Source organism: Heptranchias perlo, chromosome 19 (genome assembly GCF_035084215.1).
Source record: "Heptranchias perlo isolate sHepPer1 chromosome 19, sHepPer1.hap1, whole genome shotgun sequence".
Lineage (NCBI taxonomy): Eukaryota > Metazoa > Chordata > Chondrichthyes > Hexanchiformes > Hexanchidae > Heptranchias > Heptranchias perlo.
In genome coordinates this window covers 27,332,878-27,350,411 of record NC_090343.1, presented here as the reverse complement: position 1 = coordinate 27,350,411, position 17,534 = coordinate 27,332,878, and the positions used below count along the sequence as shown (strand labels likewise).

Below are 17,534 nucleotides of genomic sequence, written 5' to 3'. Positions count from 1 at the left end.
ACCCACTTCCGGGTTCCCCAGTGATGCGCTGACATGCGCGCGCAGCCCCCGCATGTGGAACTCCCGCCGGCAATTAAAGCCGGCGGGGTGCCACTTAAAGTATTTATTTAGGTATTTCAGGTCGTTTAGAGACCTGATTAACATGATATTTTAGGAGGGGTGGGATTTTGCAAACAACTGGGACTGTTTCCCATACTGGGGGAAACACTCCCAGTTCAAATGGACATATTGCATCCATCATCCTGTGGCAGCTGCAAAGGTCCATTTGACAGGTGGTAGGGGGAGACCCTCACTCATTGCAGGTGGCCACTCTGTCACTTTGGACAAAGTTTGGCCTCCACCACCCTCCCTCTAAGAATAAAATTCACCAACTTGCACACTTATCCTGGTGTCCAGACACATTTACCTACCTTGCGGACCCCCTCAAATGTACATCTTCCGGATGGGGGCTGCCGTAGCTGCAGTCATGACCTCCTCGGAGGACGAACAGCATCACCAGACTCGCCGGCCACGCTGTCCACCTCTGACATGTGGAGCTCCACAACACAGTGCTGTGACATATCCAAATGCACAGCAGGAGGGAGGGCAACGGCAGGGAGAGATGCGTCGCAGAAGGCACCACCCTCGCCACAGGGTCTACAGACCGAGGCTCAGCTTCCTGGACTTCACTAAGCAGTAGTGCACACGGAGGCTCAGAGTCACTCGACATGTTGTCATGGACATCTGCAGCCTCCTTCATGCCGAGCTGCTCCCGGCTGGCCCGAGCACCATCTTCTTACCTGTCACTGTCAAAGTCACCACTGCCCTCAACAACTTCTCCTCCGCATCCTTCCAGGGTGCCATCAGGGACATCGCCGACGTCTCTCAGTCGTCTGCACAAAAGAGCCTGCAGATACACCTACACCCACTCTGCAGTGACACAATGGGTGGCATCAGTTGTGGGTCTTCATAATGATCCTCAGGAAAGGGCATTATTGCACAAACCAGACAAGATTCGCAAAGACGTGGCAGTAGTGGTGACAATATAATATGTTATGTGAGTTGATCAAAAATCAAATATAAGTAAAAACCATGACAAACCCTCAAACACCCTTGTGCATCCCCTTCATGCTCACAACACGTTTGCCTTACGCTTCCTGCTGCACATATGTGATGCATGTCCTATGGCTGCAGCACAGGTAGTGGCAGGTTGAGTGAGGCTGACTGTGAAAGAGATGCATGAGAGGGTGAGTATGAGATAGAGCCATGAGATTGTATGAGGATTGGGTTGAGTGGTAGTGGCGGGATGAGTACTGGCGAGGTGAATAAGTGCAGGTAAGATGAGGATGAGGTTTGAGTGGGTGTGAGGAGTGATGTGACAGAGTAGTGTTGGCAGTGCAGAAGGAGATGTGGAGTGGGGGCGGTGATATGGCAGACGGAGTGTAGGGGAATAAGTGTACTCACTTTGGCTGACCTACTTAGGTCATTGAAGCGCCTCCTGCACTGTATGCAGGTGGGCGATATGTTGGTGGTGTAGCTGACCTCCTCTGCCATCTCGAGCCAGACCTTCTTGGTGGCAGAGGCAGGCCGCTTCCTCCCGCCCGCCGGGGGGAAGATCTCTGTCCTCCCCTTCCTCCTCACTCCATCCAATAAGATCTGGAGTGAGGCATCATTAAACCTGGGAGCAGCCTTCCCCGTGGGCTGTTCCATGCGGTAATTTTTCCTATTTTCTGCAGCATCAGTCAGTGGAGGACTGCCCCTTTAAATAGGGGTCTTCCAGCTGACAGCCTATGCTACACATGCACAGTCCGCCCACTGCGCAGCTTTCCAGCGCGAAACCCGGAAGCACAGGTAAGTGGCTGCAATTAGCCTGTGACTGCTTGCAGAGCACCCCAATTTCACTGGGCGCATTACCCACGCGCCCAGTCGACCCCCCGCTGCAAACCTTCCTTTGTTTTATGATTTAGTTCTTTATTAGTTATGCCCCTCTAAAAAGGGGGCACTTTTGTTTGTTTTTGTTTGATGACACCAGGGCAACCAACCCATGGTTTCCTTCTGGTTTTATTAAGAAAAGACATCGGTTGAGAGAACAAGTTAACATATCAGGTGTGGACTTTTCATCAGAACTGGAGATATTACAGATAAACAGCACTGAAAAAAGAACAGAACAAATGGAAGGGAAGGGGAAAAGAACACATACTCATGAGAAAAAAATAAAATAACTGTAAAATGCTTGTGGGACAGGAGATAGTTAAATGGCTGATATTAATTGAGAGAAGAAAAGCCATAATGTAATTAAATGCATTTACAAGACACAAAGAAGATGTGAATAGCTGAGGCAGTGGGGGATAAGGCAGGTAGAATAGAAGCATGAAAAACTGGCAAAGTGAAGCAAGTTCCAGCAGACCAAATGCCTGAGAGAAGAAAAAAGCAGGTCAATACTGAAGGTGCAGACCACCCCGCTAGCACGTTGTTCTGATGGAGGGTCCAAGCACCAAACCATCCCTCCTCCTCAGCCATCACTTCCTGTCGAAGAGAAAGTGGAAGCTATAGTAAAGGACTGCAGTTATTAACTCATCTGTTTTCACAGATTCTGACTGACCTGCTGAATGTTTCCACCAGTTTCTGTCTTTGATGCAGCTAATGGTGCAGAAATAGCACATTCCCTTTGTTCTGTATTTAGGCTGTGGTGGAAGTATTGGTATTTTGAGATTTGTCTTATGCTGACAGTTGCTGATCTCAATTGGTTGGGAACAACACTGCAACTTATAAGAAGTTATGGCGTTATAAATTCTACTATATTGTGTGTACGTACAAACAGGCATTGCACTGTATGTATTTTTGCATTTACATATATTCTATAGCATATGTTTGATATTTTATTTCCCATTTTGGTTCATTTAGCCCCCAGCAACAGGTATTAACAATGTAATTATTCCTTAGCAGCAATTCAGCAGTCAAGCTCTCCTGAATTTTGCTGCCATATTTCTGAATTGGAACAGAAAGATGAATCATTGGTGCAATCTAGAAGATTAACACACATGTCTAAGATGGTATTCCTGGAACCACATGTCACATGTACATTCATAAAACAGAAATCCTTCGCATTAAAATGGGCTTATGCATTCTTGACAGATGCACAGATGGGTATATGAACACAGCCAACAGCAGTGGCAGAGATGTCCACTTTAGTTCTCAGTTGCTGCAGCACGGATTTCGAAAGCTAATGTGTGCATGGTGGGGTGGTGGGCAGGGCCTGATCCTCCAGACCAAACCTAGAGAAACTATAAGAGGGCATTTGATTGAATCCCAAGTCCTATCTGTCATTTTGTTCAGTGTCTTGCACGACTGACTACATATCTGTTTGGGCGGCTTTCTTTTTCCCCCTGTGACTGGTTGATATGTTTATTGTTAAAACTTTTGTTCCTCCTCTTTCCACTGTAGGATCCAAATACATTTTAACTGAACCGAATGTTATTCGAAAGTTCACGACTAACTCTTGATTGAGACGGATATTACAGCAATGACTTTGAAAGTATTAGCCTTTTAAGAGGGCCTGGCCCTTTAACTGTCCATCATGTGAGCAGTGTATTTCCCACCAATGCGATGCCGGGGAGGGCGGTCGCTGTTAGAGGGAGTGGACGGGATGAAGATGTCGTTGGATGAGTTCGTGGGTCTGGTGATGGCTCTTCACCGGGACTGGCTGCGCCGCTACCTGGCGTTGCTGCTCGGTCTCATCACCCTCGGCGGCTCCGTCCTTAAAGCCACCCAGCCCCTGGCCGAGTCCTACTTCTCCAACCGGCGCAATGTCCTGAACGTGTGAGTATTGGAAGGAGCTGGGCCCCGGCCCCGGCGCCGCTCGGCCTGACGAGGCCTGGGCGCTGCAGCAGCGACACTGCCTCCCACACATTAAACCTGCAGTAGCGGCAGTTGCACTTTCCCCACCTGTGCTGCTAACTACACGCTGATAACTGGTTATGGTGTAAATGCAGCTTAAAGATGTTAGCGTTTGTGGGGGGGTTCCAAAACTAGAGGTCATAAATATAACATTAATTAATCCAGTGGGGAATTTGGGATAAATTTCTCCACCCAAAGAGTGGTAAGAATGCGCTATCACAAGGAGTGGAAGAAGCAAATAGTATAGATGTATTTGAGGGGAAGCATGATCAGCTCGAGGGAGAATGGAATAAAAGGATATGCTGATGGGGTTAGATGAAGACGGGTGGGAGGAGACTCATGTAGAGCTTAGACAAGTTGGGCTGAATAGCCTGTTTCTGTGCTGTAACTACATGTAAAGGTGGAGGCAGTCCAAATTGACACCAGTGCGAAACAGAGGGAGTTTACAGTACAAAAGTTCATTGTTGGTGCCAGGCAGAAATTGCTTAAACTGGGCTTCCTTGGGGCTTAGTCAGTGGGCATATTTACTGGCTGGTGCATTTACAGTACATTTTAAATGTTCCTGCAAAGTGGTTTGTGATTTTCTGAATTCCTGACCCTGTCTGATGTCCAGAGACCCATGCTGGAAAGTGCTGTCGGGAGAGGACAATGTTAGGCTCAGTTGTGATGCCCTCAATGGTTGAATAACCAATGGATGATTACTGTCTAGGATCACATGGGAAGAACAGCTACATGAGTAAGGTAGCGGACGACTACTGGTGCTTGTTGAATGGTAACCCAGCCTGAGTCCTTGCCTTGAGAGAAGCAAGTAAGAGAAGAAAAAGCCTTTGCACTGTCCATAATCCTAGTTGGAGTGGAAGACAATCTAAGGAACATTGATCTGCTGGCACTGGTACCACATGCTCTGCTCTCTGAATTAGTGTGGAGGTAGTGTTGTGAGAACAGAAACTGCTCTCGAAATTTATCTCCACTGTAAAAGTTTAAATATCTTCATGGTAGATAATGCTTGAAAGAAAATATATTAATTCCATATAAACTGGAGGGGGAATATAGCAACAACTGTGGGGCACTACAGTTTCAAACCTTAGCTGAAAGATTTTATTATTGGAGTCTTCAGTGCCTGTGGAAAGATTTTTGTTGCAAAAAGTGCTTGGCTATACACTGTCAAATAACTGGTTCTGCTTGGCTTCACTACTCCACAAAAATCTACATAAAAGGTTAATAATTTTTTTCTTGGACTTGTTTAATGCACATATGCAACTATCTAATAACAACGACAACTTGCATATAGTCAATAGTCAATTAGTCAATAGTCAATAATGTTGATCTGTGGCTACTTTCCAATACACTGAGCAAGACCAAAAGAACAGAAACCAAGTAGCAAGCAGGCAGTTACCACCTTTAATGTGGTAAAATGCCCCAAGGTGCTTCACAGGAGTGTAATCAGTCATAAATTGACACAAGCCAAAGGAGACATTAGGACAGCGGACCAAAAGCTTGGTCAAAGAGGTAGGTTTCAAGTAGCATCTTAAAGGAGGAAAGCGAGGCGAGAGTTGTTTAGGGAGGGAATTCCAGAGCTTAAGGCCTAGACAGCGGAAGGCACACCTGCCATTTGTGGAGCGAAGGAAGTCGGAGATGTACAAGAGGCCAGAATTGGAGGAGCACAGGAATGCTGTTCAATGCGTCTCCACATTATTCTAACATTGAATGTGTTTCTACTGTTTGCCAGATCCCTTTCTAAATTTGCCTTTTGCTTATGTTCATTTTTTTTACCCAATATGCAATACTTTGTGTTTGTTGGTATTAAATTTAATTTGCTATCTGTCTGCCCAGTTGCTTAACTGATATAAATCCTTCTACAAATGGCTAACTGCATCCTCTGTCCCTTCTCCCCTATATGATCTGCAAATTAATGCCTTTATGAGATTGGACATACCCTAATACTGAGCCCTGTGATACTTCATTGCACACCTCCCCTCCCCTCGTGTTTGACACTACACCTCTCAGAAGAATTGGCTGCTTCCTTTTTTTTTGTCCAACTTTTTATCTAGTTCTGTGTTCTCTCATGGATCCCCATGGATCTCTCTCTTAATCAGGCTTTCTGAAAGCCTCAATAAAGTATTATTGGGATTTCCTCTATCAACTATAGCTTCTGTTACGTAGATATGCTTTCAGGCTACAGCTTGTGGAGTCTCTCCAGTATAGCCAATACTCCTCTAATTTCCTCCAGCACTGTAGCATTTAGGCCATCTGGCCCAAGGGATTTGTTAGTTTTCAGTCTACTTAACTTACAAATACCTCCCTTTACTGGTTTCAAAATCCTCTAGGATATTCATCGCATGACAATAATTGGATAGTGAGCCAGTATTTTCCACCCTGGCGAATATGTCTAGAAAATAATTAAGTAATTCTACTATTTTTGCTTTAATTCCTTTTTTATTTTTAATTTATACTGGAAAAAGTTTCATTAATGAATTTGAAAGCATACATCAAAACTTTATAGCTATATATGCACTCAATATCATTATTTTTCACTTATTTGAAGCCAACGCTGCCTGCATCCAAATGTAGTTGGCTAAAGTACATTAAGGGTGGATATTTTGAAGTTAATGTTTACAGCACAGAAGGAGGCCATTCGGCTCATTGTACTACAACAATTTTAGTTTCCAGAGTTGAGCTGAATATGAAACCGCTGTGAGCAAAGTTCAAAATTGCAAGTGGAGACCCTGTTGCATTTCAACTCTGTAAGCCTGAGCCATCTAGTTGTTTGAACTTGCTGACAATTTTATGATCCATTGTGTAAAGTTCTGAATATGCCCATAGAGGAACCTACTCGACCTTTCAAAATCACTTATCACTCCTTTCCTCAAAAAAAAACTACCCTTTACCCATCAGTCCTTGCAAACTACTCCAAAACCCTTGACCGTGTTGTTGCCTCCCAAATCTATGCCCACCTTTCCCAATACTCTGTTTGAATCTCTCCATGCAGGTTTCTACCTCTACCACAGCACTGAAATGGATATCAAATGATATCCTCTGTGATTGTGAACATGGTGCATTATCCCTCCTTGTCCTCATCGCCTTCTCTGCAGCCTTTGACGATCAGCTACACAATCCTCCTCCAGTGCCACTCCTCTTGTCCAGCTCAGTAACACTGCCCTCGCTTGGTTCCACTCTTACCTATCTGATTGTAGCCAGAGCATTTCCAGCAATTGCTTCTTTTCCTGTCCCTGCACTGTTACTTCAGGTGTCCTCCCAAGGGTCTTTCCTTGGCCCCCTCCTCTTCCTCATCTACATCATCCGTGGACATGGTGTCAGTTTCCAAATGTATGCTAATGACACCAACTCTACCTCCACCACCGCTGCCTCTATGTTGTCAGATTGCTTGTCCGTCATCCGTTTTTTATGAGCAGCAATTTCCTCAGTTAAACATTGGTAAGACCAAAGCCATTGTCTTTGATCTCCATATAAACTCTGTACCTATACCATTGATCCCACTCCCCTCCCCATGACTGTCTCCGGCTGAATCGGACTGTTTGCAACCTTGGAGTTCTGTTTGATCCTGAGCTGAGTTTCCCACCTCATATCCTCTCCATCATAAAGACCACCACCTTCCAACTCCATAACATTGCCTGTTTCCACACTGCATCAGCCCATCTGCTGAAACCTTCATCCATGCTTTTGTCACCTCCAGACTCGATTATTCCAATGCTGTCGTGGCCGGCCTCCTAGCCTCCATCTTCCGTGAACTTCAGCTTATCCAAAATTCTGCAGCCTGTACCTTATCCTGCACCAAGTCCTACTGCTTCCATGCTGACCTGCATTGGCTTCTGGTCTCCCAACACCTCAAATTAAAAATTCTTATCCTTGCGTTTAGTTCTCTTCAGGCTTTGCCCCATCCCATTGCTGTAACCTTCTGCTGCCTTGCAATCTATGCCCCGGTCCCGCCTGCTCTCTGTTCCTATGACTGGCGTCATGTGCATCCCCCTTCACCCCACCATTGGTGGCCGTGCCTTCGGCCACTTAAACTGAATGCTCTGGAATTCTCCTAAACCCTCATCCCTTTTAAGAACTTCCTTAAAATCCAGTTCTTGACCATTTTTGGTCGCCTCTCCAAAAATCTCCTTTCGCTTGGTGTCCATTTTTTCCTTACATGTTTTCACAAAACAGAAGTGAGGGATATTGCACTTGAGCACAGAGATAGTGGTTATATTGAGATGGACAGAAGACTCTTGCTACTATTCATATTGCAGCCCTAAAGCAAATTTTATTTCAGAATATTGTAGGGAAGTAGCCCACAAGTAAAAATGTTGCTGCATGGAATGAAACTACTTCGTTTTACTTCGGCTGCCAACTGTCAAAGTAAAAAAAGAATGTGGTGATTACAGCTTAGTATGAGTACCCTCAAAACTCTGTAAAAGTAACATTTAGTTGAAATGAATTTATGGTGAGGCTACTTGCTTTTCATAGAACAGCACAGAAACACGCAATTCAGCCCTTTAAGTCTGTGCCGGTATTTTTCTGTGAGCCACCCAATCTAATCCCACTGTCCCGCATGCTCGCCATACCCTTTAATATTTCTGTTTTTGCAAACAACTATCTAATTCCCTGTTAAAAGAATTTATGAATTCTGCTTCAAATGGTTTGTGATAGAGAATTTCACATTCTAAACATTGATTGTGTAGAGTTTTTCTAACCACCCTTTCAATTCATTAACCTCTTTAATGTTTTTAGAGAGAACTATTAAAACTTAGATGACAATCACTATAGGGGAAAACTGAGTTATTCCATAGATCTAAGATAATATGGTTTGTAAGAAATACTTCGATTTTAAAAACTGAAAAAATTCAACAACATATAAATTTTAATTGGAGCTATATTTAAGTGTTGGTGCGCAGTGAGGAACATAAGCAATAAGTTATTTAATGCTGCACCAGCCCCTAAATTGAAAATGTAAGAAAGAACATTCAGGAACTATCTTGGTATTAAAGTTATTTAAAAATATTCTCTTGTAGGTACTTTGTCAAATTTTCTTGGGGTTGGACCGTGGGCCTGCTGCTTCCTTTTATTTTCACCTCAAACTACTTTGTTCAAAGGGATGTTCTGTTTGCAGTACGTCGCTTAACTTCATGTGTGGTAGGAACTGCTGTTTGGTTTCTTAGCACGAGGATCTTTCACGTTATTGAAAACTTTACGGGTGAGTGCTACGAATCTCAGAATATGACCATTCTCCACGAATTTGAAAACCTACACGCTTGCAAGAAACAAGGCCATTTGTGGCTTGGCTTCGACATCTCTGGTCACTGCTTCTTATTGTCGTACTGTGCACTGATGATAATAGAAGAAATAGCAGTCATGAATGAACTTCACAAGGTGGAGCAAAAGCCAGGAAAGGCTACAGCTACAATCATTAAGTCACTCTTTATTGCTTTAAATGCCTTGCTTCTGTTGTGGGTTTGGATGTTTTTCTGTACTGCAGTGTATTTTCATGATATGCCTCATAAGTTCATCGGAACCATTTTTGGAATTTCTCCTTGGTATGGAACATACAGGTTTTGGTATAAGAAACCATTTTCCCCTGGACTGCCACCTGAAATTGGGAACAAAAAGGAGTAGTAATCAGAGATGTTCAAGTACGAAGAGCAGAATTTATATTGACTGCAGGCAAATAAGAAAAACACCCTTGTCTCCCAAGTTCTAAGCATAAGGACTATCTATTTTGTCAATACAATGTATATGCAAATAATCAGTATTCTCCATACATGGACCTGGATCATTTGGTGAGCAGAGGCAAGGGTTGATATCGAACACCAGTGATGAAGTGTAACCAGTTTGCATGCCAACAATGGATAAACTGAATATGGTTTAAAAAATGCACTTGTGTTAGGAACTTTTTATATTGTATTAGCTTTTCAGGAGTTCCTCGCATTGCCCTTTTTGTGTGCCTTACTGAGGTGGATTCTAAAGTTCAGTTGCAGAGGCTACAAAAGATTAGATTTCAATTTCTGTGTTAGACTAATTCAATTTGAATTTTGATTACTGGCACAAATAGGATTTTCAAGCAGCAGTATTTTAAATGAGGTAAAGTTGCACCTGCAGCTCACAGTATATCTGAATTTGTTGCCATAGAGTAGCTCAAGTGCAATTGTGGAATAATAATAATTGGCATTATGTTGCAGGAGATACTGGCCATTATTGTGCTTCTCTTGATCTTGATTAGATTATATTATGCTATCACCCACAAAGTTTAAAATTCTATCAGCAAATTTTTAACCAGTCATCTCCACAATTTTCATTTGTTATTTAGAATTAAATAGTTCATTATTAAGCTGGTTGTTATTGTATCCATTTGTCTATTTTTCCTAGTTTGTATCTTTTAAGTCTCCATTTTTTTTAGCCCATTCTTCATTATCTTTGTACAATTTTTTTGCAGACTGCTCATGCATCCTTTATTTTAACTTTTGGTTCTGTCATATGAGAGAAGTTTAAAAAAAATTCTGTGCATGAAATAGCTGTAATCAGTAATTACATTGAGAAACTTTTATTTCCCTAAACCCTTGGACATTTTTAAAAATTGTGTACAAATATATGTATAGTGAAAAATTATCCAGTGATGGCAATTAGTAGAAAAATTCAGACAAATTGGTTTTAGTTGCATTTGCTACTACTTAGTATCAGTACATAGGCCTTCTAATTTAACTCAGATAATGAAGCAGTCATTGCCTGCATGCAGCAAGACCTGGACAACATCCAGGCTTGGGCTGATAAGTGGCAAGTAACATTGCGCCAGACAAGTGCAAAGCAATGACCATCTCCAACAAGAGAGCGTCTAACCACCTCCCCTTGACATTCAATGGTATTACCATTGCCGAATCCCCCACCAACATCCTGGGGGTCACCATTGACCAGAAACTTAACTGGACCAGCCACGTAAATACTGTGGCTACAAGAGCAGGTCAGCGGCTGGGTATTCTGCGGCAAGTGACTCACCTCCTGAATCCCCAAAGCCTATCCACCATCTACAAGGCACAAGTCAGGAGTGTGATGGAATACTCTCCACTTGCCTGGATGAGTGCAGCTCCAATAACACTCAAGAAGCTCAACACCATCCAGGACAAAGCAGCCCGCTTGATTCGCACCCCATCCACCACCTTAAACATTCACTCCCTTCACCACCGGCGCACCGCGGCTGCAGTGTGTACCATCTACAAGATGCACTGCAGCAACTCGCCAAGGTTTCTTTGACAGCACCTCCCAAACCTGCGACCTCTACCACCTAGAAGGACAAGGGCAGCAGGCACATAGGAACAACACCACCTGCGCATTCCCCTCTAAGTCACACACCATCCCGACTTGGAAATATATCGCTGTTCCTGCATCGTCGCTAGGTCAAAATCCTGGAACTCCCTACTTAACAGCACTGTGGGAGAACCTTCACCACACGGACCGCGGTGGTTCAAGAAGGCGGCTCACCACCACCTTCTCAAGGGCAATTAGGGATGGGCGTTGCTGGCAAGGCCTGCAACGCCCACATCCCGTGAACAAATTAAAAGAAAAGACTTTCAACAGAAGTGTAATATGTTCACTTAGTTAGCCTTTGCTTTGAAACTTTTAAGTCAAGCAAATTGGTCCAATATGCTAATTAAATGAAGCATTTACCAGCCAGTTAAAGTCTGATGGATGTATTTATTAGTACTTCCTTTGTAGTAAAAGCAGCTCTGTATTTCGAAACCCATATTAAATTATGTAATAATGTAGTCAGTAGAGGAGTAATATTTGTTGTATGGTGCCTGTATCTGTTCCTGCAAGTATTCTGTTTACTTCCAACAAGTCGACTGGAGTTGCTTCTCTTCTGGAGCTGGGATGATGCTTAAACTTTACTGTGATTCTCCTAAGATACTTGGTGACAATAAGTATTTGTAGTTTGAAACACTATGGAGAAAAACAGCATGCAATTGTAACACACATCATAGTTTTGACAATTTTACCGTCAAAACTGAGTGATGGGCTGTAATCCTCCAAGTGCTTCTGGAGAACACTGCTGACAATGTATTTGTGTCCCAATATTTCTAGTGCCTGATGGGTTTAAGAAGTGATCCTCTTTCTAAAGTGTTGACATTTATAATGTTATATTGTTCTAACCAAAAAATGAACTGTGGTGTGCTGCAACTAAGATTTTTTTTTGAGATGTTGAGAGCAAATTGCCAGGACAGAAGTGTATCTATCTCCATATACTGTGTGTGTATTGTATTTTTGAGAGAGAGATACATTGCATGGCAGCAGTTATTGACAGTCCAGTGGACAGTGAGGGGAACAATCGAGAACTCTGCTGGGGTAATGCTATAAAGTGAAAATACAGCATTTAAGCCAAAATGTTGACACAATCTGTTCCTGTTAACCACTTTTTGTCAGTTTTATTCACAAAGCAAGAATTTATATTAAAATAATGTTTATCTGATTCACAGTTTGTTCAATGCTTTGAATGCAGTTTTTTTTTAAATGTGAACTGGTGCTGTTAACCAACTTGTGTGTAGAATTAAAAAAAATACTATTGGCTACATTGACGGTCCTGGAATGTTTCACCTGTACATAATGAAATGTATAATCTACTTAAAGGAATTTAGTTAATTGGCTTGAATACAGTGGATGTACATGGTTTAGGAATTTGACATTGCTTTTTATATAAGTAATATTAAAAACTTATCAGGTTTTAATGAAAGTGAAATTGACTGAAATTTACATTTATACCAAGTCCTGTTTAGGTTTTTCCCAGATTTTAGAGCCTCTTGTCCTACCTAGTTTGTAGTTTGAAACACTATAATGGAGAAAAACAGCATGCAATTGTAACACACATCATAGTTTTGCATGTCCAGAATTCAGTAGCTAAGTGCTTTTCCATTAAAATATTTACTTTTTTTAAACTATAAAGAGTTTTGCTGCCTTTTCAATTGCACTTGTAGTGGTTTTCTTGCCTTATCTCTCTTAACCTCCTCCAGCCATACAACCTTCCAAGATCTCTGCGTTCCTCCAACGTTGGCCTCGTGCATACACCATTCCTTTCACCCCATCATTGTGGTTGTGCTTTCAGCCATCTAGCCCCTATGCTCTGGAATTCCTTCCCTAAACCTCTCCTCCTTTTAAGACCCTCTTTGATCAAGCTTTTAGTCACCAATCCTGGTATCTCCTTCTTTGATTTGGTGTCAGTTTTTGTCTTATTACACCCTTGTGAAGCGCCTTGGGACGTTTTACTATGTTAAAGGTGCTATATAAATGCAAGTTGTTGCCTGTCAGCTGATACTGTAAGAACACTGAAGATTATGTTCTCAGTAAAACATAAATTAAGTAAAACAAACAAAATAAAGAATTTTTGAGGAGGCCACCATGAAAAGTACGCTGCACAAGCTTTTATAAATATAAATGGAAGACTTGATGGAATTAACAGTAACATTCAATCTATGCACATGATGGCTGAACGTTGATGTAAACAATTATTAATCTATTCTCTTTTCACACCCACCACCTTGGTTTGAGTGTGTAGATACAGGGATGCAGGTGATCTGCTCCCCCACCACCATTTTTAAATGCCATTGTTGAGTTGGCTGATTTGCATGAATGGTCCATGGTGAGTCGACCACTGGCTTTATTCAGACCACTTAGTCCTCTGGCTGTGGAAATTGTGTGGAATTTAGTGCTCGCTATAAAATTTCTCCCTGGCCATTTGTTTCTTCTTTTCCTTCCCCAGTCTTCCTATTGTAACTGTATGGGAATTAATGCATGGTGTACCAATACCTGGTGTTCAAAGTCCGGTGTTACATATGAACATACGAATTAAGAGCAGGAGTAGGGCGTTCGGCCCCTCGTGCCTGCTCCGCCATTTGATAAGATCGTGGCTGATCTGATTGTGACCTCAACCCAACTTTCCCGTCAACCTACTATAACCTTTGACTCCCCTGTTAATCAGGAATCTATCGAACTCAGCTTTAAAAATATTCAATGACCCTGCCTCCACCGCTCTCTGTGGAAGGGAGTTCCACAGACTCAAAACCCTCAGAGAAAAATTTCTACTCATCTCCGTCTTAAATGGGCGACCCCTTACTTTTAAACTGTGGCCCCTAGTTCTTATCTCTCCCACAAGGGGAAACATCCTGTCAGCATCTACCCCTTCAAGTCCGCTCAGGATCTTGTATGTTTCAATAAGATCACCTCTCATTCTTCTAAACTCCAATGTATACAAGCCCAACTTGTCCAACCTTTCCTCATAAGATAACCCCCTCATCCCAGGAATCAGTCAAGTGAACCTTCTCTGAACCGCCTCCAAAGCAATTATGTCCTTCCTCAAATAAGGAGACCAAAACTACACAGTATTCTAGATGTGGTCTCACCAATGCCCTGTACAACTATAGCAAAACATCTCTACTTTTATGTTCTATTCCCCTTGCAATAAATGACAACATTCCATTTGCTTTTCTCATCACTTGCTGTACCTGCATACTAACGTTTTGTGATTCATGTACTAGGACACCCAGATCTCTCTGTACCTCAGAGTTCTGCAATCTTTCTCCATTTAAATAATATACTACTTTTCTATTCCTCCTGCCAAAGTGAACAAGTTCACATTTTCCCACATTATACTCCATCTGCCAAATTTTTGCCCACTCACTTAACCTATCTATATCACTTTGCAGACTCCTTGGGGGTGATTTTAAACCCCAAGAATGGGTGGCAGTTGAAAATAGTTTTATTGCGTCGCAGCCGCAAAATTTTTGGACTTTGCATTCCCAGTGGGAAGCCTGCCAATGTTAAACCCGGAAATAAAGCCTTTTTAAAATTTGTTCATGGGATGTGGGTGTCGCTTGCGAGGCCGGCATTTATTGCCCATGCCTAATTGCCCTTGAGAAGGTGGTGGTGAGCCGCCTTCTTGAACCGCTGCTGCCCGTGTGGTGACTGTTCTCCCACAGTGCTGTTAGGAAGGGAGTTCCAGGATTTTGACCCAGCGGCGATATATTTCCAAGTTGGGATGGTGTGTGACTTGGAGGGGAATGTGCAGATGGTGGTGTTCCCATGTGCCTGCTGCTCTTGTCCCTCTAGGTGGTAGAGGTCGTGGGATTGGGAGGTGCTGTCGAAGAAGCCTTGGCAAGTTGCTGCAGTGCATCCTGTGGATGGTACACACACTGCAGCCACTGTGCGCCGGTGGTGAAGGGAGTGAATGTTTAGGGTGGTGGATGGGGTGCGAATCAAGCGGGCTGCTTTATCTTGGATGGTGTTGAGCTTCTTGAGTGTTGTTAGAGCTGCAGTCATCTAAGCAAGCGGAGAGTATTCCATCACACTCCTGACTTGTGCCTTGTAGATGGTGGAAAGGCTTTGGGGAGTCACTCGCCGCAGAATACCCAGCCTCTGACCTGCTCTCGTAGCCACAGTATTTATATGGCTGGTCCAGTTAAGTTTCTGGTCAATGGTGACCCCCAGGATGTTGGTGGGGGATTTGGTGATGGTAATGCCGTTGAATATCAAGGGGAGGTGGTTAGACTCTCTCTTGTTGGAGATGGTCATTGCCTGGCACTTATCTGGCGCGAATGTTACTTGCCACTTATGAGCCCAAGCCTGGATGTTGTCCAGGTCTTGCTGCATGCGGGCTCGGACTGCTTCATTATCTGAGGGGTTGCGAATGGAACTGAACACTGTGCAGTCATCAGCGAACATCCCCATTTCTGACCTTATGATGGAGGGGAGGTCATTGAAGCAGCTGAAGATGGTTGGACCTAGGACATTGCCCTGAGGAACTCCTGAAGCAATGTCCTGGGTCTGAGGTGATTGGCCTCCAACAACCACTACCATCTTCTTTTGTGCTAGGTATGACTCCAGCCACTGGAGAGTTTTCCCCCTGATTCCCATTGACTTCAATTTTACTAGGGTTCCTTGGGTTGCGGTCGCGACCCAAAAAACAACCATTTTCAATTTCCACCCGCCCCCAACCCACCCGTTCTTGGGATTTAAAATCACCCCCTTTATGTCCTCTTCACAACTTTCCTACCTACCTTTGTGTCATCAGCAAATTTAGTAACCATACATTCAGTCCCTTCATCCAAGTCATTGATATAGATTGTAAATAGTTGAGGCCCCAGCACTGATCCATGTGGCACTCCACTCGCTACATCTTGCCAACCTGAAAATGACCCATTTAGGTCTACTCTCTGTTTCCTGTTGGCTAACCTTTATCCATGCCAATATGTTACCCCCTACATCATGAACTCTTATTTTGTGTAGTAGCATTTGATGTGGTACCTTGCCAAAAGCCTTCTGGAAATCCAAGTACACCACATCCACAGGATCTCCTTTATCCATGTTGCTTGTTACTTACTCAGAGAACTCTAATAAATAAGTCAAACACGATTTCCCTTTCACAAAGCTGCGTTGACTCTGCCTGATTGCATTGAGATTTTCTAAGTGCCCTGCTATAACCTTCTTAATAATAGGTTCTAGCATTTTTCCAACGAAGGAAGTTAAGCTAACTGGCCTGTAGTTTCCTGCTTTCTGTCTCCCTCCTTTCTTGAATAGAGGAGTTACATTCACAATTTTCCAACCTGATGGAACCCTTCCAGAATCTAGGGAATTTTGGAAAATTAATACCAATGCATCTATCTCTGCAGCCACTTTTTAGACCCTAGGATGAAGTCCGTCAAGACCTGGGGACTTGTCAGCTTTTAATTCTAATTTTTTTTCAGAACCCTTTCCCTGGTGATTGTAAATGTTTTAACTTCCTCCCTCCCTTTCACGTCTTGATTCACAATTATTTCTGGCATGTTATTTGTATCCTCTACAGTGAAGACAGATGCAAAATACCTGTTCAATTCATCCACCATTTCCTTATTCTCCATTATTAACTCCCTCAACTCTCTCTAAAGGACCAACACTCACTTTTTACTTACTCTTTTCCTTTTTGAATACCTGTAGAAACTCTTACTATCTGTTTTTATATTTCTAGCTAGCTTTCTATTGTACTCTAATTTCTCCCTCATTATTCTTTTAGTCCTTCTTTGCTGTTTATTATATTCTGTCCAATCTTCTGACCTACCACTAATCTTCGTGGAATTGTATGCGTTTTCTTTCAATTTGATACTATCTTTAACTTCCTTAGTTAGCCACGGATGATACATCCTTCCCCTAGAGTCTTTGTTTCTCACTGGAGTGTATCTTTGCTGAGTGTTATGAAATATCTCATTAAATGTCTGCCACAACATCTCTACTGACACATCCCTTAACCTAAGTTCCCAGTTCACTTTAGCCAGCTCTGTCTTCATGCCCTCATAATTGCCCTTATTTAAATTTAAAACACTAGTCTTAGACTTACTCCTCTCTCCTTCAAAGTGAATGCGAAATTCAATCATATTGTGATCACTGCTACCGAGAGGCTCTTTTACAATGAGGTCATTAATTAATCCTGTCTCGTTATACATTACCAGATCTAGAATAGCCTGCTCTCTGGCTCTAGAACGTGCTGCTCTAAGAAACTGTCCCGAAAGCACTCTATGAACTCATCTTCCAGGCTACCTTTGCCAATCGGATTCTTCCAATCCATATGTAGATTAAAATCACCCATGATTACTGCTGTTCCTTTCTCACAAGCCCCATTATTTCTTCCTGTATACTCTGTCCTACAG

The 17,534-nt window shown here is 42.8% G+C and overlaps 1 protein-coding gene across 1 annotated transcript; it reads left to right on the top strand.

Moving 5' to 3' along the window:
• Window positions 1–3,616: 3,616 nt before the first annotated feature.
• On the top strand, window positions 3,617–12,334 carry fitm2 (fat storage inducing transmembrane protein 2). Its single transcript, XM_068000544.1, has 2 exons — window positions 3,617–3,798; window positions 8,892–12,334. The coding sequence occupies exons 1-2, from the start codon at window positions 3,626–3,628 to the stop codon at window positions 9,490–9,492; spliced, it is 774 nt and encodes a 257-aa protein (XP_067856645.1). The 5' UTR covers window positions 3,617–3,625; the 3' UTR covers window positions 9,493–12,334.
• Window positions 12,335–17,534: the final 5,200 nt, after the last annotated feature.

What these genes read in the sequence shown, in the direction of transcription:
- fitm2 (XM_068000544.1), top strand. Translation starts at nt 3,626, where the DNA reads ATGAAGATGTCGTTGGATGAGTTCGTGGGTCTGGTGATGGCTCTTCAC. An exon ending in CGGCGCAATGTCCTGAACGT is followed by an intron (nt 3,799 to 8,891) that starts GTGAGTATTGGA and finishes ATTCTCTTGTAG; the next exon opens with GTACTTTGTCAAATTTTCTT.